The 22,542-nt window shown below is 39.8% G+C and overlaps 3 protein-coding genes across 3 annotated transcripts; 2 read left to right on the top strand and 1 right to left on the bottom strand.

Moving 5' to 3' along the window:
• Positions 1-317: 317 nt before the first annotated feature.
• On the bottom strand, positions 318-2,796 carry LOC147752941 (COP9 signalosome complex subunit 9). Its single transcript, XM_086970109.1, has 2 exons — positions 2,540-2,796; positions 318-736 (listed from the first exon to the last, which is right to left on the bottom strand). The coding sequence occupies exons 1-2, from the start codon at positions 2,556-2,558 to the stop codon at positions 546-548; spliced, it is 210 nt and encodes a 69-aa protein (XP_086826235.1). The 5' UTR covers positions 2,559-2,796; the 3' UTR covers positions 318-545.
• Positions 2,797-2,930: 134 nt separating this feature from the next.
• On the top strand, positions 2,931-5,522 carry Dbp45A (putative ATP-dependent RNA helicase Dbp45A). Its single transcript, XM_022840497.2, has 3 exons — positions 2,931-3,220; positions 3,680-4,853; positions 4,987-5,522. The coding sequence occupies exons 2-3, from the start codon at positions 3,681-3,683 to the stop codon at positions 5,257-5,259; spliced, it is 1,446 nt and encodes a 481-aa protein (XP_022696232.1). The 5' UTR covers positions 2,931-3,220; position 3,680; the 3' UTR covers positions 5,260-5,522.
• Positions 5,523-5,607: 85 nt separating this feature from the next.
• Positions 5,608-22,459, top strand: LOC111264513 (lamin-B1.S). Its single transcript, XM_022840496.2, has 6 exons — positions 5,608-7,617; positions 14,341-14,574; positions 16,183-16,403; positions 18,211-18,685; positions 18,953-19,256; positions 19,674-22,459. Exons 1-6 carry the CDS (start codon positions 7,433-7,435, stop codon positions 20,034-20,036), a joined length of 1,782 nt encoding a protein of 593 aa, XP_022696231.1. The 5' UTR covers positions 5,608-7,432; the 3' UTR covers positions 20,037-22,459.
• The last annotated feature ends 83 nt before the right edge of the window (positions 22,460-22,542 follow it).

The following is a 22,542-nucleotide window of genomic DNA, read 5'->3' as shown; positions in this document are numbered from 1 at the left end:
AGTATTATAATCTCTTAGTTTCCATGTGTTGGTTTCTCAAACCCATTTCATAATTTATATAAAATATGCGCACAAATAGTTAATTGCTTAATTAATTGCCCGGATAAAGTGAACTAACGCACCCTAGTTCCAATTGAAAAATGTAAACGGCAGGATCAAGAACGCACTCTTTCATCTCAGCGTAAATAGAGAACTTCATATCTGTGCTTGAGAAAAGCCCGCGTAAGCTAATGGAAATCATCCTCCAATAATTTTCCTTTTCAATGTAAATAGATCGTGGGAAATATTCTGAATAGAAGTTGAAAATGAGAATCGGATTGTTTGATGCATATGCATGCCGATTTATTGGACTATTAGTACTTCCTTAATCTTTTTACAGCACATGCTATACAGTATACAGACTATACTTGTTTGCACAGTGTCTGCCCGCCCGGTCAAAACATGAGCACGAGTTTTATTCCAATTTGCAAAGTAATAATTTTAAATAATATAGAACTTTGAACCCACTCCCGTTGGAAGTAGTTTAACTCGTTTTCTACTGTTGTCTATTTTAGATCGTCATCATCAAACAGGTCACTGTCAAACGTATTGAAAAAGTCTTGATGAACGCTTTTCTCGTAAGCGGCGAGGTCCATAAGAAGATTTGAGGATCCGCCAGCTTCCTCCATGTCGGCATACGCACCCGCTCCTTCAGGGAACATCTCATCAACCACCATTGCTGAAGTGTTCGAGCAACCTGTTGAGTTTGTCACAAGAAGTTCCACCGTTACGCAATAGTAATATAAGCGCAACTGTAATCAGTAAATTGAATATTATAGGAAAGGAATATGCGTAAGTTATAAAATGCTCTAAGAAGGGAAAATAAAATCACCTTTCGGTTAGACTCGATAAACATTAACCTCTTATTTTTAACGTACGGTATTATATTATTTAATTTAATACTATATTGTGTAATGGCGCAAAGTAGTTTCTGTTCCTGTTAGAAAACATGCCATTTGGCCACCTAATTAGAAATTAACTAAAATACAATGGTCAATTAGATTAAAAAAAAAAAACTGTTTAGCGTACTTCAACAACATACATAAAAAAATTAATATTTCGTTCAGCATTTCCCAGTAGTTCGTCGTTGCTGAACTCCCAGCCGTAGATATCTCTATCAGTTTAACTTACTAAGGACTCATTTCTTTTAGCATTGATGACTTACCCAATTTACTTAAACAAAATTATATTATGTAGTTTAAGTTATTCGACACTTATATAATGACCTTAGAAAATATCCATTCTTATTCTTGTGCTTCTTAGCCTTATGTATTTATTTCTTTCATTTCATGTTCTTATTAGTCAGGTCAAAACATTTCGAATGTAAGTGCTATTCAAGAGTTTGAGTACTTAACCAAACTCTTTATTACTTATTATCATTATTAACATTACTCTGTTTACTCTGAGCCCTATTTAGTAATCATCATATTAATGAATGTGAAAACAGATAAGCAACCTTTTTCTGAATTACCTAAACGAAAGCTAAAGCTAATGTAAAGGCCTGGCAGAATAAGAAAACTATAGTAATCACATAATCACGGTTAAAAACGGAGATCAACTAAATGATAGCTATCAATTGGGTCGTCATGGTCATCAGCTCCTAATATGCAGGGTTATGTGCGAAGACGTTAAAGGAAAGCTCGGGTGAGGAAGCGATAAGCACTTCTGGCACGAAACAAGCTTCAGCACTGCAATACAGATAGTCGAACTCACATAACCACATAAACACATATGTAACTCATTCGTGCAGCTTTTTATTCAAAGAAGCCGAATTCAGAAAGGCATGTCGCCTGCAGCGTATTTAAGCGAGGAGAACCTGAACCGATCAAGGAACAGGGTATCTGGAACACCTAGAAACGCCCACTCTGTTTGACAGATATGCCATTGAGGAGCAAGTAACTTAAAGATCTAAAAAAGTCTCGAACAATGTCGAATGTAATTAATCGGATCAACGGAAAAACGGTCGGACAGTATTATCACTATATAATAGTAATCAACTAATTGTTTAAAGAAAATTTCAGTTAAGTCGATAGCCTAGTGGCAATATAAGATACTAGCGAAAGTAAAGACGCAGCCTACAAAGTCAGGAAGTAAAAAAAGCGACGAAATATAGTACTTTCAATTGTTAGAGAAAGGCCAACGCACAAGTGAATAATAGATTCGCATGAATAAAAACCTAGACAACGCTCGTATTTTTTGATATAACCATGTGGATTAGGGACTGGTGTCTCTTTGATTAGAAAGCTGGCGATACAAAATACCATTAACAAAGAAATGACAGTTTCGTCTGGATATACATTGTGATGTACAGCAATGTGCCTCCAAGAAAACACTGGAAAGCATCTAGGGATTGTTCAGTGCTTGTCTTTATATCACTTGATGATTTAAATGTAAGACTAGATAAAAGACCAAAAGCTGCATCTACAAACCTGCTGACTAAAGATCACAGAGTAAGGTTAAAACCCCAGTTCGAAGTTACTCACGCCAACGACTTACATACCTGGTTTTGTATTATCCATTGCGAAGTCTTAGGCTGATGCTGAAATTCAACAATAATTGACAAGTCTTACACTGTAAAACTTTGGTCTAGCTATGCGCTTCACCAGAGCCTGCAGAACGTAAGTTCTGAGGTAAGTCACAGCGACCTCAAACAATAACTGAGTCAGAAAAATCACTCGACAGACCTAGGTTTGTCAGAAAAAAATTCTACAGTTAGAAGTTAATTTCTTCTGGATTTTCAGAGTCGGCGACAGAAAGCAATTACGCTTGCAAAAAAAAAATTTTATTTGTTTGTGTAGACACGGACTGCATTTAGTCTTGGCGGTGCGGAATCCATCAGCTGGATAGGACTTTGGTCCGAAAGTCGAATTCTAGTTTTTTGAGAGTGTTAAGTAATTTTAATACAATTCACTTGATGTGAGGTATATTTAGGTTCTCGCATGAGCAAATCAAAGCATTTCTTCAAATTAAAGGGCGGTTTCTCAGTTTGAAATTTTCGCGCCAAGAAGTTCCGACAGTAGCACGTGGTTGAAATATCGAATGTGAATACCAGTTCTTTGTGTACGCAATACCGATAGTCGAACCGCGAATTTAACTTCCAGAGTGATTTTTCTGCTATGGGGGCAACCTTCAGTGGCGTCATTGACTACTAAGAACCGAGATCGGTAATTCCTCCTAAAAGGTAAAAAGTGTTAAAGAGAATCGTTTCGTCCTTGGAACGTAGCTGTGTTTAATGAATTAATTTTTTGAATTCATCAACCGGTTTAGAGCATGCCCGCTGTCGTTTCGGTTGCATGTATACTAGTGAGGCTGCTTTCATTGCTAACTGATGGCTTTCTCTATTTTGCCAAGATATATACACATATACAGAGCGAAACGAGAGTCTTGACAGTCTGATTTGCTTTAGTTTATCGCCAAACACCTAGCAGTAATTCAAGCATCTTCACATCAAAATCTGCATTTTTATTGAACATTTACACATGTGTTCCAAGTAATGTCTTTATGCCTAATCTCTTAAATATGAATAAGAATGTTTTATCAAACCATACCAATGTAAACGCCTTCCTTTAGAGTGTTGGGGATGTCCTGTGTTGCAGAAAGTTTACATTAGATGGCTCGTGTGTATTGGTATTTACTCCAGGATGGGTGATGAAGACGAAGTCTCAGCGCCGGTGTCCGACGACAACAACATACAATCTTTCAAGGAGCTCAAATTGTCCAGTTGGCTTTTGGATCGACTGCATGTAGTTGGTATACAAAAACCTTCGGCGGTACAACGCAACTGTCTTCCGCCAATTTTAGAAGGGAACGATTGCATTGCGTGTGCAAAAACGGGTTCAGGAAAAACACTCGCATTTGCGCTACCCGTCCTTGAAAGGCTCTATCAGGAACCTTATGGAATATTTGCCTTGGTCCTTTCGCCCACCCGAGAGTTAGCCATGCAGATTCTAGATCAGTTCCGTATCCTGGGTAAAAAAGTCAATCTCAAGGATTGTCTTGTTGTAGGTGGAAGTGATATTGTCGACCAGGGCAGAGAGCTTGCACAACGACCGCATGTCGTTGTTGCAACTCCCGGTCGACTGGCGGATCATTTAGAGTTTGCTCTGGACGACATTAAACCACTATTCTCGAAAATGCAGATGCTAGTGTTGGATGAAGCCGATCAACTACTTAGTGGGAAATATAATGATCAACTGCAGACAATCTTTTCGGCACTACCAAAAAAGCGACAGACACTTCTCTTCTCGGCTACGCTAACGCGGACTATTCAAGAACTTCAGCTGCTCGCTATGACTAATCCATTCTTTTATATGGCACCGTCTTCGGTTGCCACTGTTGATGGTCTTTTACAAAAGATTGTCCTAACGCCTGAGCATGCAAAAGATACATATTTGGTACAGATAATCAAACAATTCCAAGAAAAGGACACAAAAGGATTAGTTATGATATTTGTTGGTACTCGCAAGAAATGCCAAGCCCTTTCCATTGGAATGGATTCGCTCGGTTTTAGAAACGTCTCGTTGCATGCGCAGCGTTCACAACGCGAACGAATTGCAGCGCTAACTACATTCAAATCGAGTGTTACCAAAATTTTAGTTGCAACAGATGTCGCCGCGCGAGGTCTAGACATACCTCAAGTCGAATTAGTCATAAACCACAATGTACCAAATGAACCTAAACTGTACGTTCATCGTGTGGGTCGAACTGCTCGAGCTGGGGCTGGAGGCACATCAATAACGCTGGTCGCACCCCAGGAAATCTTACTTGTGCACGAAATAGAAAAGCACGTTGGAGTCAAAATGTGTAAACATAAGGTAATAATAAATTTAAACTGCAGTATATTCGGTTAAGGAAATTAAGAATTTTTATGCACATAAGGGGCCGAGCCGTTTTTAATAGACCTTGTTTTTATGCTATCACCTGCTTTTTTTGTTATTGGTATTACAGGTTGACGATAATGAGGTCGCGAAGATCATGGCTCAAGTGAATGTGGCGGTTCGTGAAGCCGAAATCCGAATGGACGAAACAGATTTTCAGGAGCGTCAGCTTATCTACAAAAGGAAAAGGCTACTAATAAAGAGCCAAGAGCTCCTTGGAAAGGACAAACCAGATGACAAAAGGCCGACTGTCAAAAACAAACGCAATTCTAAGAAAAAGGACAAGCGAGCATTACATAACGACAGTATCGCAAAGAAAGCCCCAAAGAAGACCAAATCATAAAAGAAGCTGATCATTGGCTAAGATCTTTCGAAAATAGTGGTTTGATCTACTACTCAGGTGGCCATTATATTCTGAAGGCAAATTATTGTCCTCAGGAGAATAAGTGCTGTGTGTAGTATATTATTGATGTAAATAGGCTGTATTATAATATTAGGCATAGAAAAATTATATTAAACATGTTTACATGGATTTCTCTAGCAAAGCTATCGGTTGACTAAATAAGCCGGCCTGACTAGACGAAATAAACGCTTCTGCTACTATGAGTCTGGACAGTGCAATTATTTTGTTCGAAAATGTTTTTATGATATAAAACATTTTGTTTAAAGGACATAAACTCATACATTTTGATGTTTTGCAAACATACGCAGTAGTTTGCCATGATGTATTATTCATTGCATTTTTATGTGGCAGGCGAACAGACAGCATTGAAGGTTCAGGAAGAATTCGACGCAGAACTGGGACCAGGTAGAAAAACCCTGTGGGTTTCCTCATAAGGTTGTGCAGGAGAGCTTTTTTCGGCTCTACTACAACTATTTAATGTATTTAACGAATTATAGTACCTGATTATCTGCTTGGAGATACTGTCGCCATTTTAAACGCTGTCACTCTTATTTTCAAATATATTAGTCTGAGCTGGATAAGCCTATTATTATAAGTAATTTCACCTGGGACCAACATGCTGTTTCGGTTTCGACATTCAGTAACTTGAACAGTTTTCGTATTTTCACTTTTCCTTTCGGGGATACAGTTTTGCGTCACCTTCTTAATGAATACACTTATTAAGTACTATTTAAATTTTATAAAACAATTTACAATTTTTTCAAATTTTGATAATTGTCCTGTTAAGCTTCCTTAATGTTTTGACCACCACCGTCGAAAGGAAGCTTCAAATTCACAAGCATTCAAATTCAATTCTTACTGAGAATTATACGCTTATTGGCTGCTCTTCAGCAGAATTATCGGAGAGAACAATCAAAAATTATAACTTTTGATTTCTTCGATGTCACTAACAAAAAGGTAAGAAGTGATGATAAAGAACTTATGCCTTACCCAATATTTTATAATGTCAATTAAAAAGCATGATTATATTTTATAGTTAGATTAGGTTAGATTATGATGATACATGGTTATATGACAGATGAAACATTTTGAGTTTTATGGGCGGTACTGCCGTCGCACATTTTACCAGGCAGCTAGCACGAAATGCAGAGTATCTATGCCCAATGATGGAGTAATGAGTAACGTGTTTGCCCGCTATATTTAAGGGACACGTGGTAATGTGGTTTCGAATTCGAGCGTGGGCACTTCGTTTCGTCGTGGAAGTCAGCGGCCTGATGAAATGCCTAATAGCGGTACCGCACGTAAAACTTGAACCTTTCAGGCTTTTGATAGATGAAATAACCGTCTGAAGCTATTAACCTTGGCTGTGTCTGCAGCTTTTGTGTATGTTACATGTAAAAAGCCCGCGGCCAAATTCAAACTTCTCTTCCTACTTCGCCGGCTGACGAGTAGTTTTCCGGTTTCGAAATGTGGCGGGGCTTATGACGTCAGTGGCTGTACGGTTTCGATCGTTGCGGCGTTGGGCGCGGCGGTGGTGCCGCTTTCTTGTCTGTTGTATGGGTAGGCCTCTTTTGTGTATCTCGTATCCTCCACACGGTCAGAGTGGCAGAGGCTCAAACAGTGCGTCTTTTTGGTGCTGCTGTGTTTCATCTACTGCTAGAATCGACGGATAACGAGCGAATCAGCTATCCATCGAGTGCACCGGCAAGCGGACGCCACTTGAGCTGCGGACACATACCCGTATGGTATGTGGTTTGCTGGCCCGCTGCCTGCTTACTCGGGTGCTTTGCCGGCGGCGTCGTAGTCGTCTGTGCTGTGAGAAAAGGCAGAAACATATACCAGTGCCGGTGACGGCGGCAATACTGATATTGGCAGTAACTTAAACAACAGAAATAGCAATTGCTTGGCTCTGTGGTACTGTGTTTGTTATTAGGAGAAAACAGGGTGTTGATAGTGATACACTTAAATATTTGAATTGTTTCACCGGGCTATCGTGTGTCGTGCAAGTTTTCTTGTGTTGTTATTATTTCCAAGTGGTAGTAAAGACTCACAAAACTCGTAAGACTCAGCAAGGGAGCTTCGGCCTAGTGCTCCTACCGCCGCCGTTGTTGTTATGTCGTCGAGACAGAGTCCTCGTAAGGGGACGCCCGTACGGCGAACAGGACGCATGTCGACTCCAGTTGATGCATCGACGCCGGGTACGGCGGCCCGCGATGAGGAAACCCCAGAACGGCCATTGAGTCCGACATTGCTGCTTCGTGATGACGAGAAAAAACAGCTTACTGTACTTAACCAACGGTAAGAATAGATCGTTATCGAGCCAACTGTATGGTTCGTTATATTAACGCTTTACGGAAACTAATGCTATGGTAAGAGCATTAGCATTTTGCAAGTATGACAGTTTCTCCGGTAATAACAACCTAATTTAATGAAGCAGTTATTGGCTTCAAGTTCATCCGGCTCCCCACGTTCGTAACGGACATCCGCCGAATATCGGTTGCAAACGAACCCGCGTTCTATAGATAGGATTGCACGCACGCATTTGTTATTGTTACTTTTTCCAAACCTTAGTCGAGAGAAAGCGTTGTCCGCCAAATCTGGTGCTTGCTTAAGCTTGATTTCTTTATTTTCTTTCTTTTTTATTAACTATGGCATTATAGGTCGACAGTATATGAACTTCTTAAAATTTAGCCGAGATCAAACGCATCATTATTATTAGGGAGGAAGAAGGAAATGAACGGGTTTTGCTGAAGCCGTCAGACAGCATATAATTATACGACCATTGCGTATACATATACAATGACTTGGTTATATCGGAACAATCGTGTAATATCCTCGTTGTTCTTCGGCAGTGTCTGTTTCGTAAGGATTATTAACACTTTATATAGTATAAATTCTACATCGGCTGCAATTGGGGTACACTATGCCCCTTACGTGTCTCTCAATGTATGATACTTTAAAAGCTTCGGACACTGGTAGCCACTGGACGACCACGTTAAGGCTTCGATTCGGTCGAATCTCGGGCGTGTTTGGGTGGAGAGGGATAACGAAAGCGCTATTCGAAGCGCTTACAACATGGGTAAGGGGTGTCATTTTGATTCACCCCTCTGGTTTCCAGCGTGATGGATGAACCGTGCGTCTCTTCGTTAGATAAGCCCCTACACTGGTCTCGAGCTAGTCAACTTGTAGTTTGCATTTCTACTGCCATTGGTTTTTTGAAGATGTCGTCGTCATTTAGTTCGCCAGCCTATACGGCCTCACTCCTACGGGTTAGGGTGCTTGTGCTGTTAGCATACACTACATTATTGCTATTAAGCAGACTTGTACCATTGTACTAAAAGAACCCTTACCCTTCCCATGCAATGTATACTGCGTGCGCACAGTACGGAAAGGGTGAGGCGAATTAAGTGTGCCTCATAATGGTGGTAATGGGGACACATTTGTAAGGAGGGTTTCATTTTCACCAGCAAAGACCTGCGGCCTCGCCTGTTGGTGCTTAATATAACGGCGTTTAGTTTCTCATGGCCAGAAGCAAGTCATGTAACCAATGGTATTGCTGCATGAGAAAATTGTTCTCAAGAGACCACTACGTATACGCAAGAAGCAGTTGTATGTAGCTTCTGGGACCGGTAACCGGCTCACTGACCGCTTCAGAATGTATGGGAAAACAAACTAGCTTAAGTGGTTCGGCATTGCTTGCTAACCTAATCGTATCGAAATAAAACGTTACTACATTGATATGTAATTATATTTGACCATGGCAATACCATGAAGCCACATACGAACAACTTATCCAAAAGTAAGATAAGGTTTCCGGTGTGTGTTTTTAAGCTGGATGAACTACGGTGGTTCAGGAAATAATGGCATACCCCGAGAATTTTTTTTCACCTGTTACTCTTATCTGTTTTATCCCCGCCTGACACCGTTGTGGGGTGTCCTCACCCCGTAGCTAGGAATTTTGTTTTTTTTGTTAATTTACAATGAACATACGAATAACGAGTAGCTATTACTATTTGGCGGCCTTTATCGCCAATGCCTTTTTTATGCATATGCTTTACCGGTGTGCCCCTTCAGAAATCTACTGTGGGCTGGCGCGTCACCAGTCGTCATTGTCGACCTGTTCTTTTTTGCCTCACCTGTTCGGTCTCGTATATTGAGAACATGCCTGCTCATGACCAACATGCCCCTTTAATGACTCCCAAAGATATGTTCACTGAACATCTGTAACGCTTGTCCACTCAGCTCCTGTTGTCTTTTTCTGGTCGTCAATGTTCGTTATGATTATAGTAATGCTGCCGGTCGTATCGACTGACCTCGCACTGTATACCTTGTTTGGATAGCTCTTTTATGGAGCTATCGACCATGGCGGCCATGGTAGCGTTGCGCGAACGAAAGGGTGCTGTCGACTGCGTAAACGAATTAAGCCGGCTCACCACTGACTTGCTGTCTGCTTAACTCTGACGCTGACTTGGCGTTCGACTGACAACAATGAGCAGGCCCACGAAAAACCAACCTTTGCTTTACTGGTATTTTGTACTAGAGAGGCGATCAGTTAGCCGCGTCCTGTTCCTACACGGTCGTCTGTGACCCTTAGACACAGCAATGGCGGCATTAGCAGCAGAAATAGCACCGTTACTCACATTGCTTACAGCTCTTTTGTAGTCCTAGTAGCAGATTTGATTCTCTTCGCATTGATGACAGCCATTGCGGTTCGCTACTGTTACTGGCACTGCTTACCACTGACCAATGCTAAGGTCATAGGTACAAGAACAGCTGCAACTAGCAGCATGAAGCTCGTCGCTAGCAGCAACATCAGAATCACTTATTATCGTCATCAGCATCACCAGCGAGGTACTGTTGTTAGTGTCGAGTTGAAGCGCGCGTGCATCTCTTCAAGCCGCAGCACGACGAGTTTGCCAGCGTTGCTTCTATGGCTGAGGCTGATCCTGTAGCCATTGCTAATGTAAGCCGTAGTGTCCTGTGTTGCGGGTCACAGCCGTAGCCGACGCAGCCACGAGAGTCTAGAAAGGAAAGGGGCTGACAAAGCTGATAAAGCTAAGCGACGCCAGTTGTCGTACGCGCCGAGTTTTCGAGCTGTTGTCGTTCTGAGAAAGGAAAATGCGACGCCAGCGGCAGACAAATGAAATAGAACAACACGGCCACATAACAACAGCAAGAAAAGCTTGATGCCGTGCGAGCGTTAGGCGGCGGAGAGAACGAGCTGCGATCGTGATGTCGGGTAGCAGTCACTGGCGTTTCGTAGCACAGCCAGCTACGGCAGCACCACTGCGAGCTACGACATGCAAACAAGAACGCGGATAGCCAGGAATAAAAACAGAATCCTGCGAATACGGTGTTTGTAGCGCTCGTGCCACTGTGGGACGCTGTTAGTTTAAAGAACCGTTTTTTGCTTTTTTTGCGGACTAGCGTCTAAGTCTACCGAAGACCAGCGAACATCATTTTTAGAAGGATGGAGGGGAACAGATAAAACATGGCAAAAGAGATTTAGCGACGAGCGATTACTGCGGAATATAAAACACAGCTCTGCAGTGTGTACATGCATCGATATAACGCCTATATGTACCATATAAACATAAGATGATGTATAAAGGCCAGCAGCATATCTTTCTACTTGCCATACCAACTGAATCCTTTTTTCACTAAACAAAAGAAATAATATTTGCTTACTTGACCAATAGGTTTTGTATTATGATTTTTAAAATCCACAGTCTATTTCGTGAATAAGCCAGATCGGGCACGCAATGCACTTATTTTTTTGTATTATTATGACTAGTTAACGAAATGTAAAAACACACCAGATATTTTATCCGCTGGAGCCCTTTAACGGATGTGCCAGTCTACCGTCTCTCGTACCGTTACCAAAAAAAACAATGTGACCAGAACTTGTTGTCGTTTCATTGATTGCGTTCAGATTATATTACGAAGCGATTATTAAGTAATTGTTTAAACGCTCAACACAGACTTTTCTGTGTTGAGCGTTTAAAGTGTGTGCCGTCACGTAGCGTCATTAGCATGGAACGGCGCCGTTGAGCTACTCAAGAATGCTTCTTCCGAGTACCTATTTGCACTCTCGAACAAGATCAACAGTAACACTACTTGATATATGGATTGTCAGATATAAGGGTGGGCCAGGACTTTGTTATCCTCTTTCATATTGGCAGAAATGTCATCTACTGATAGCTGAAATTGACCGATTGATGATAACGGTTTGTGTGATTTGCGGAAGATCGTTTGTAGCTGAATTAATTAAATGTCTGTTTTTAAATTCTGTCTTATTTTGCTATGTTTTCATTTACTGATAAAGAAGTGTTATGTAGCATTAGGAAGCTCTGCCTTTGTTGCCATGATTTTTTTCAACCTGCTAAGTTTCACACTAAATTCAGATTCAGGAGAGATACGACTCTCCTTATTTGTCTTTTACTGGAAGTGGAAATTTGCCTAAATGCGTTATAGGCGTTATATGTACGGTTAAGATTCTGTAACTAACAATACCACCCAAAAATTGCTCGATAAGTTCGACCATGACTTGAAGGACAGGTTTCCCTCCACTTTTCGAATTTATCTTAGCTAAAGATTCTCCACTGCTCACATAGAACCTAGAAACCTTTTGCACTTTTTTGGCTTTTAAGAAAAAATGTGAACTGATGCAGGTACCGGAAGCGCTGTCATTACGGCATGGCGTACTGGTTTTTGAAGGCCCAACTCAAGGTAAAATTGTGTGATGCGAAGAGAATGCTGACAGCAGAGAAATGGCTTCTCACCAATATTTAACGTTTGACAATCAGCAACCAAAAACATAAAAAAAACATTAAAGTCAAACGGATATTGCATGTGCATCAGTCTAATACATATAGCGATGCTGTAATACCAATTCGTACTGCTAATAACGTAACGTAGAGTAGTGATTTTGAAAAGGAGGAATTATAGACCATTAACGTTCTAGGCTGACAATTTTGACAATCTCATTAAGTGAATAAAAAACTCTGTGGTTTTCCCTGTTTCCAGTTTCAACCAAATCAGTTAATACATCCAAAAAAAAGCCGTGACTTATGCCAAATAGAGGCACATTCCTAAAAATGCAGTGCAGTTCTTTTCCAACTAATAACAGTTTCCTCTATCCGTTTCTTGCGAAGCTATATTGTTTGATCGTCGAATATTACTAGACAGGTTGGCATCGATAGTTGTAGCTTGACTATGCCCCGGTTATTCTAGAATTTTGTTTGACCTATACGACGCAGCATTGAATTCCCAAACGTTGTTTGTTTTTTCAATTTGATGTGGAAAGGAGGCATTGGATGTACAGAATACAATCAGTTATTCTGCGATGAACAGCCATGGGTCATTTTTTGTTTGACTTTGCCAAGTGAAAGGGTGCCAACGTATACAGTAAATGGCCACGAGAATATGTATTTTATGGTAGAAATGAAGAATACTCTTTTAGTGCGGAATCGCTGATCCCAGCAAAGTCATCTCCTACGGAAGTTGGCATTTTGGTTATCCCGACGAGCTTTGGTTGTGAGTAGAAGGCTCTACAAGGCCTTTAGAGAGAAGCGGGAAAGGATGACTGCGTACAGGGATGAAAATGGAGAAAGACCGAATGTACGGGAGGAGTATTTGACAGAACGCACGGCTGCTAGAGAATCAGTTCGTCAAAATAGCTTTGCATCAACATGAACAAGCGACACTGTACCCATGTTGTTTTAATGCGATAGGGATACTACGATTGGATGTGATGTAAAGAGGAACTATATACCCGTTCATATATAAAGCGTCGCTTTTGCCATCGTATTAAACGAACATTTACCCAATTTAAGGGTCACCAACGATGGACGGAGAGTTAGGCCTCTCTGAGCAGTATTTATCTCTGACCGTTTTGATCAACAAGAAATGTATTCCCGTATATAAGATTGCATTTAGTATAGGTTTCAAGTGGATAACAGCGTCCGATGTACAGTGGAATTGATCATGGTCGTAACCAATACGTCTAGTTATGGATAAACGTAAAAATCTGCAACAGGTGAAAGCGCAGTCCTGTTTGCCTTTAGTGGGGTGTTCCCCAATTTGCCTAGTTGCATAAATCAGTTAAATTAGCATAGGACTCATATAATTTCAAGAACAGATTATAATTTGTGTTAGGAACAAACTGGAATGAAGGGTGGCGATGGTGGACTTGTTGTTAAACATTAGTTTAAGGATTGCCTACCTTACTGATCATGGCGATATACAAAAAATAACAGATTTAGAAGATTCAGATCTTATTTTTCATCTGGTAATGCGTTATCGTTTACTCATGGAAATTTTATGTTGCCATGTTGTTAAATACCATCATGTTTTAGAAATAAAAATAAACTTACATTGAAAATACAGGTTATCCCAAAAGCGTCGTATGAAATAAAAGTACAAAATGAAAAATCCCATATACAAGAAATACAACCGAACGTAATAAAAATGTTACGAGAGTTTTATCCAGAGGCAACGTCATTACTGTGTGAAGTTTGTGTTTATTGAAGTAAGATTAAATATTCTTGAAAAGTAATCAGTCATTTTTAACGGACTATTCTCGGCACGCATTAATTTTGAAGAAGTCAGCGAAGCCCGATGTTGGTCGGAATGCAGTATATCTGAAAACGGATTGTCTCACTGTCTGGATAAGCGCATCAAACCTAACACGAAGCTCAATACGGAGTTTAGTATTTACTGAACTGATATAACTGAATGGAGTCAGTGGTGCTTTACAGTACGGTTCTACATGTACTTTAATCAAAATATATCGTTATTTTTGTATTCATTAAAACGCAGCGCTTGTTAAATTCTTGGAAAGGTTCCATTTAGAAATCAACTACTTTATCTGTGCTTTTGTCTGACGATTGCAATGAATGAGATTTTACGGCCAAGGTCTTTTGCCACCTATACATTGAAGTTGTCTAATAATGTTCTCCAGTTGATTTGTTTTGTAGGAAAACTAACACTATTTTTTTCCTTTCTCATTTTTTTAAATAGGTTGGCGCGATACATCGAGAGCATGAGCCGTTTGCAAAATGAAAATCAGCGCCTGCAGCACTCAATTCGACGCGTCGAAGAGCAGAAGTTGACAGAAGTGTCTTCGGTGAAGGGCGATTTCCAACGAGAAATTCAAGCTCTAAGAGCGCTCGTTGACGAAGAAGCCAAGCATAAGGTTACCGCGCAAGCAGAAGCGGACAATGCTACAAAACAACGGGATCGATTCGCTAACCTGTAAGTATTCCGCCTAGAACGAACAGCAGAATTGGATTTCTCTCTCGACGGGATTCACGTGTGTGTAACTATATAGTTAGTTTTATTTTTAAGGCTTCTACCCTGCAAAGTATCTCTAAGTTTTTAAAAACACTTGCTAATGCTAATCCTTGAAAATCATATTTTGCCTGAAACTAGTCACATCAGAAGATATCGATATCATGTTTGCTCGGCTTGTGTGCATTCATCTAGCGTGCCGATGTGCCCTCATCATCAATAACTGAGAAAAACTGATCAGTTGATATTTGAAGTGTATCGATGAATAAAATGGATCTATTCGGAGAATATTGGATGTGTTGTTTGATTCTTAAAGACTTAATGAGACCGTGCTGCTGCCCTGAAGCCTGTAATGTAGAATTTGTGGTTTTGAGTTGCGCAGCTGTTATCAAATGTCTTAGCCGTGTTATCTTATCACTATAAAAAAACGCATTACGTGAACTCTACATGTTTTCACCTGTAGATTAACGATACTCCATACCTAGCTCAAAATACTTGACAGGAATAGCATGCAGTGACCTTACCGATAGTTGTTTCGAAATGAAAAATGTTCTGTCTATTTATTAAAGCATCCTGTTTATCCAACGTATGCTATAAAAGTGTGAGCAAAAAAATTCCAGATACGCTACCACTCGCAAGGCAGAGAGAACACCGTATCGATTTCCATCGAACCCTCTCCCAGTTTCCACTTAAATAACATTACGCTAACTATATATATATATTATTGATATATATATATATATATATATATATATATATATTAGTTTGTACTTTTGTAGCTATTATGCCACCTAATAAAGTAAATATGTCACGATAGGCGATGTAAGCTCTGGGACTGGCCGTTTCAGGGTGGAGCCCAAGGCTAGTCAGGCGGTGCAATTTTATTTGGATAAATAAAGTATATATATATATCTTACTTTTCCAAATAAAACTGCTCCTGAGGAAGTGGCCAGTTAGCTACAAATTCACTCACAGGCCTAATATCTGGGACCTGAACTCGGAAACTAAGTTCAGACCGCAACAATAAAATATTAAATTGTATGACAGGAATGTGTATATGTCGACGACAATTTGTTCTGACATTGTTGATTAGGTTGATTCGAGATAGTTGTGGCTGCATTTTATTGCGAAGAGCTGTGTTATATTTAGTATTGTATTTGACGGGCATATCTTTCTCTCTTTGAATAAAAATTTTCAAAGCACCCTTCAAGCGTGTTGTGAGTCAATAGGTTCTACATAAAACAGGCTCAATTAAGGATATATGGGTTGGCATAGGCTCAGGGCGAGCTAGTAGACACGTTCTGTTTTATGCTGGATGCTTATTTTTTTAATGTTAGGGACGCGAGACTAGCCATCTAATGCAGTGCCATCTTGCAAAACTTGAAACAACAAGTTGCACTGCTAAAGCTGTATTATTATAGCATACCGCTCAAACTCAAGTTAAACATCTTTGTCTGATTATGTTTCTCTGCGGGACTTAATAGCTGATATTAATTAATCGTTTTTTAGTTATTATACGGTGGTAGTAACCACTTTTTGACTAATGTACATTTTGTCTGTTCACTTAAATAGTAACATCACGCTTCAAGCAGACTTTGATCGAGCTTCTCGTCGCATCAATGATTTGGAAACAGAAAATGCCGACCTCAAGGCCCGCCTAGACAACAGCAATATACAACTGACGCAACGCAACAAAGAAAACGCACATTTGAAAAAACAGCTTGAAGACGCCGAGCGTGCACTTAAAGCAGCCACTGTTGATGCGGCAACCCTAAAGAACAAGCTCGAAAGCTGTAAGTCATGTAGCCGTCCATTTGAACCGAATAGATTTGCTTATTTTAGTTTCAGCTTTTTTCCTCATAAAACAAGTCGAAGATGATATATTTGATGGTGTACTACGCTATCCTCATACATGCGTTCAGCACCGTTTCCTTTTCGATAACTTACGTTCGTTACAGTAACTAAGTTTAAGCATGGCTTCAATTGAAACTGAAAGTAAGCATTTTACTTTTGATGAAGTTGAAATTTCGTGTGTGAAACTAACTATGAAAAATTATAAATCCGAAGTGTTAGATCGGTGCTCTTTATCGGGTACGTTACTGAAAAAATCGTTGCTAGACCTGTACCTTCTTTGTAGATATTTTGCAAGGTTCCAAATAAGCTTTTCTAGACTCCAATCTTTTTTCGTTTACTTTGGCATTATCTTCTTATGGAATTGTGATCTATAGCAAATTGTCAGTTCAGTGTCAAGCCGCTGCCTTGTAAATTAAAATAGTTAGATAAACTTTGGCGTGTATTTGATATCATCACGCGTTTTGTAGAATTTTAACTATGGTGAGAATTGCATTTGATAATTTAACTTGTTATTGTTAATATTAATAATCTTGCAATATATTAATAGTCAGAAAGGCAGAGGGGGTTCTCAGAGCCTTGCACTAATCTTTATATGTTTATCGATTTGATTTTGTTAAATTTTAAATCAACATCTTTAAGTAACTCAGTAGTAGAAAGCATACTGAGTCATTGTCCGTCTATTCCAGAAGCTATACAGTTTTGTTGAAATGTTTGTAATGATTTTCTGCCTAGTTCATGACGTAATATAATTTCCGCTCTTATTGCCAGTTTTTCATTCATTGCCTAGCCACGTCTTATCTCATACGGAGGTATATTCTCAACGTTCGTGGGTCGTTTTTGTTAGCCTGGGAGGTTCTTAGGGAGAAGGCAATATTTTCGGTATTCTTTACGTGACTGCGTTGACTTGCACGATGCTCTTTTGCTTTACGAATGAGGCGATTGCGTTGTAGAGCAGGTGTTTTGTGGTTTGTTTGGCACATTTTTTTCCATTTAGTCTTCCGCTATGGTTTATTTTTCAGTGATAACGGACCACTGCTTAAAGAGTGGAGAAGATGAGATAATTTCAAGGGAGGGGGGGGGGGATTCACACTGTTTAATGGATTTTACTTTGGCGTGTGGCATATAATTTTCAACGAAAATTTTCGGCTTTGATTATTGAGTGGGTGTATTCGCAAGCTAAGGCGTGGAAAAGATAATTTGGCGTTTACAGAAGTAAAAACGAGAAACTAAATTAAACCGAGTTTATTGCAATACACTTTGAGCTTGCTTGTGAAGTCAACTATTGGAGCAAAAATTATGGCGTGGCTAGAAAGGGCATACGGTAAGGTGGAGCATTACTGAGATATTCTTAACAAGATGACCTGAGTCAGTTACTTTCCTAACGGTAGAATTGAGCTGATGAAGATAAGAGTAGTAATGGGCAAAGGTTGTTTCTCAGTTAGATGTACAAGGGGGCAGGATATAAATAGGTGTGGTAGCTACATAATGAAAATGGTATTTCGGTAAAAGGCATACGCCGCTAATAGTGACAAGCGTTCCATAACACTTTATCGTGACTAAAAAAAATAATGAAAATAGAGAACACTAAAGAGAAAGATTCCTTCTTACTAATCATGGGATTCCACTCGCTTAAAAACATGATGTTGTAAATATGCGAAAAACTTTGCTCACGAAATCGAGTTTTCTCACCTATTTCCAAAATAAGACACAAAAATATAAAAAGCGTGCCTTTTTCTCGATTCCCAGTAAAAGATGAAAACAAATTTATGCGCGAGACTCACGAGAAAGAGCTACGGCAGGCACACGTGGTCACAGAAGAACAAATTACTGAAATTGATGGACGTGCGCAGGCTCGCGCAGATCTGCTTCTCGAGGAAAAGATCGACGAGTTCCGTCAAGTGTACGAGATCGAGAAATCGCAGCTCCGACAACACTTCGATGAAGAGCTTAAGCAGCGACTCGCTGGCTACGTACCTGCCGGTGAACACGCTCAAATGGAGAGTCGACTCGAGACAATTACAGTACAACTGGAAACAGCCAAGAGCGATTTAGAGGAGAAGCGTCGTTTACTGGACCAAGAACGAGCTTGGATTGCACAGCAACTAAGGCTTAAGGATGAACACATCGCCGACGCAAATGCCAGATATCGAGAACTGAAGAAAGAGTTCGACGATCTTATAGACATTAAGGACGGCCTTCAAAAAGAGCTTGATACTTACAGGTAAACCGAAAATAATCAAACGATGGTAATCCTCATCTCTAACTAATGAATCAGTAGAAAACGCTTCATATGAAAAACGTCAGGCATCTCTCTTCCTACCTAATCTTACGCTAGTCAGCTATCATATATCTTGGTCTAGCGGCTTTTAGGGCACCCAAGGTTAAGGTAGCTATGACATCAGAGTCAGAAACATATCCTACTATAATACCAATAATTAGATCTCATCATAGTATATATAGTATAACGCAAATGTTCAATTCAATGTAGGACACTGTTGGAACAAGAGGAGACTCGTTTGAACATATCGGACGCCCATTCATCTGGCATTTCGTCTCGTTCGCCATCGTCAATTTTGACTTCGAGCTCCCGCAAAAGGAAACGTTTGTCTCAGGCTATGGAATCATCGACGGAAGGTCAGGAGGAAATTCAATGCGTGTATCAAAACCTTGGTCCATTGAAAGTAGCCGAACACGACGTAAGGCGTGGGCAGTTCGTTACTCTAGAAAATACTTCCGAAGAGGATATTTCACTAGGTGGGTGGAGGATTGTTCACCGTAGTGGAGACCTTGAGGTAAGGACAAATTTGTTTACATTAACTTCGTAGTACATGCAGACTTAGATTGCAGACTTAGACAAGCAGAAACCTGCTAAAATTTCCACAAAGTGATGCTCATGAACGGTATTACTATAGTATCTAAAATGCAATAGTATTTTTTTTTGAGACTAAACATTTATAATGATTACCAAATTTTAAAAGATCCAATTTATACGCATAGAAATGGCTCAGTCACCGATCCGAACGCTACATGAGGGTCATTTGTGGCAATCCGAAGTGGGTATGTGTATTTATGTGCCAATATACATGCAGTTCAATCTTAAGCTTTACAGAAACCATCTACCATTTTTCTCGTGACAAATGCATAATTCATTCTTATAATTCAATGTGTTCCTCTGTGTCTCATGTATGCGCCACTTTTCATTTTACTAGGCCAGCCACAAATTCCCGCCGCGTACTCGTATTAAGGCCAACAGCAAAATGACATTATGGTCTTCGGATTCAGGTGCAGCCCATAATCCTCCTACCGATATTGTCTTGAAGAATATCAGTTTTCCGACACACGACAATCAGACCGGCGAATTGGAAATCACCACAGCTCTGTATAATCAAGAGGAGAAAGAAATCGCTAAGCGTATTAGCAAAAGCCAGCGTTCATCGAAGACTACAGTGCGTACATTTATTCCTGGAGCACGATCGACGCCCCAGCGAGTCAGCTTTGCTCCGGGAGAAATTTTCCACGTTGGCGGAGAGGACGGGGCCAACTTAGATGATTCGCGGTGCGCCATCATGTAATGCACTCGGTCCCAGATTGTTGCGGATAATTACAGTTTGTGCCGAAAATAACCGCACACATTGCCTACTAAATAGTCTTAGGGACCAGATTTGCATAGCAGCATTACAGGCTAACGGTTGTCTGTGGAGCGCGTTCAGGGACTTGGCGATGCTGTCAGTCAGATTTTTAACACACAACGTGCGCGCTCCACCAGTAGAATATGGGTTCTAATCAATAGTTAGATGGCGTAAATATCACTGAAATCTTTGCTTCAAGATCGGTGGCTGGAGAGGTTTCAAAGAGAGACAAACTGAGAACATACAGAGAAAAAAAGAAGCAGAGACGCTATACTATCTGGTCTTGTTATAGATCTGCTATAGTTGAAATACAGACAAGGAAGATAGTTAAGGCAAGAGACAAAATGAATGAGCATAAAGAATGAAAGCATTTCGAGGGGACCCCGTAACAAAAACGTCGAACTAAAATAGTCTGCATGCGATGCGTTTTGATCTGGGTTATTAGGGATCACCGAAAGTATCGGATGGGTCATGAGTATTGGATACTGTATCTAGGCTTTCGAAACGCATCCCATGGTAGTGTTTTCAATAAAATTGTACCACGAACCAGAAGTGAAAGTTAACAAGTCAAATAGAAATCGTTTCACGCAGTAGATCAACTTATCAACTTTCTATAGAAGAACGCTTTCTACTCTAAGCAGCTATAAGCATGCGAATTTGACGGCGTGTAAAGAACGGCAACAAGAACACAACAGAAAACAAATCATCATAAAAACATAATAGCGAGTGAAACGGCACTTAACGAGAAGAATAATGGTGCTAATTGTCATAGCATATTGCTATACCTGTGTATCTGTCAAAAAGGAACTAGATAATAAAACGTGGTCGTCGGAATAGTTCGCTTTTTTGGGTCGACGAAAGGAAGAACGCGTGGACCCTTTTATCGGCGCCATGGACTCATTGATTTTGAGGTGATGCTGAAACTATTAAATATGAAAATATCTGCAACTCCGTTGAATGTTGGGAATGAATGCAAGCGGTTACATTAGCGTATCACGTGCCTACCATATTTATCATCTTCATTTTTAGCTCTTCGCGCACCAAAACATGAGCGGGTAATGAGGTTTCGCGCGCTGATAAAAGCGGTAAAAACAGCGATAAAAACAATTTAAAGAAAAGACCAAGTAGATTCGGGCGGATATAGATAGAAGAATTCTGTCGTCGCACAAGACCAAACTGAGATCCATGTTAATTTTCATGGTTATTATCATTATTAGTGCTATGATACAATTGCATACGTACCCGATCGATAAATTAGCGCTTTGGAACGAAATAAAGGCTTTATAGTTACAGGGCGCGTCATGTTAGTACACGGAACATGTTGAAATATATTAAAAAGAATAAGGCAACTAAACCATGCTGCGGGGAGAGAACAACCGAACACATATTTTTGAGAAGCTTGTTATGGTAATATTTATGAGAATACGCATGAAGCGACTGAAGATGCTTAAGAAGAAAAAATGAACTGAAAACAGCAACTGAAGCTCAGTTGCTTATACAATAACACAGTAAAGGATAGCAAAGACGAGAAAAACAGATACATATCAGTCACTAATAAAAAAAAATGTATACACAGTTATATGTAATAAAGAAGAACTTCTTAACTAAAATGAATAATCGTTAACAAAATATGTTACACATCCCGGTTGAATGGGACAAAAACTAAATGGAGATATATTTTGCTAAATTTTCATGAAGCTATAGCCGCTTGTTCTATCTGTGGCGCAACAGGTACAATTGCGTACGATATTGATTTCCTTTTTTTTCTGTGTAGACTGCCTTCGGAGTAGTTGTATGCTGAAGGTGGATGTCGTCATTGACTATGTGTGTTCCAACCAGTAAACAAGAAAGTAAAGTTCCTTTAAATAATTCCCACCCGATTCTATTATCACTGACCCATCACTATCATTATCAGAGCTGATACTATATACATATACACGCAGAAACAAGAACAACAAACTGCCTTATTATTACTGGTCTTATCATCAAATAATTGTAGTATTATGACTATAATCACTATTATTGTTGTTTTTCTATTTTTCCATGATAATAATCAAAGTGCCTTGTCATCTTAGTAGCTATACTGCTAGTATGCGAGTAGATAGTGAAATGAGAACGATACGACGTAATGAGAAGCTAATGCGGCTATATGAAGAACGCAAGCGGATGAAACAAATGTAGAAATCATTAAACAGAAACGAAAATGTTGAGTCGTTGTATTGAAAATTTCACGGCAACTTACATGTAGAAACTATTGTACGATTGCAGCGAAATCATAATCGTAAAATCAATCCTATTCACAGATCTATAATAACAATATTAATAATAATAAACTCTATACGCATGTGCATAGGTATGCATTAAAATGCGTGTTTTCACTACAAAAAGGTCGCTGCGATCGTTTATTATATAGCTGTATATAATTTGATTTTTATTTGCGAATTGTTGT

This window comes from Varroa jacobsoni, unplaced genomic scaffold, assembly GCF_002532875.2.
Source record: "Varroa jacobsoni isolate VJ856 unplaced genomic scaffold, vjacob_1.0 scaffold_869, whole genome shotgun sequence".
Taxonomy (NCBI): domain Eukaryota; kingdom Metazoa; phylum Arthropoda; class Arachnida; order Mesostigmata; family Varroidae; genus Varroa; species Varroa jacobsoni.
The sequence above is the reverse complement of the archived record's forward strand: the minus strand, read 5'-3'. Positions and strand labels throughout refer to the sequence as shown.

Coding starts and splice junctions, on each gene's coding strand:
- LOC111264513 (XM_022840496.2), top strand. CDS start 7,433: ATGTCGTCGAGACAGAGTCCTCGTAAGGGGACGCCCGTACGGCGAACA. Junction 7,618..14,340: donor CTTACTGTACTTAACCAACG/GTAAGAATAGAT, acceptor TTTTTTAAATAG/GTTGGCGCGATACATCGAGA. Junction 19,257..19,673: donor ACCGTAGTGGAGACCTTGAG/GTAAGGACAAAT, acceptor TCATTTTACTAG/GCCAGCCACAAATTCCCGCC.
- Dbp45A (XM_022840497.2), top strand. CDS start 3,681: ATGGGTGATGAAGACGAAGTCTCAGCGCCGGTGTCCGACGACAACAAC. Junction 4,854..4,986: donor TCAAAATGTGTAAACATAAG/GTAATAATAAAT, acceptor TTGGTATTACAG/GTTGACGATAATGAGGTCGC.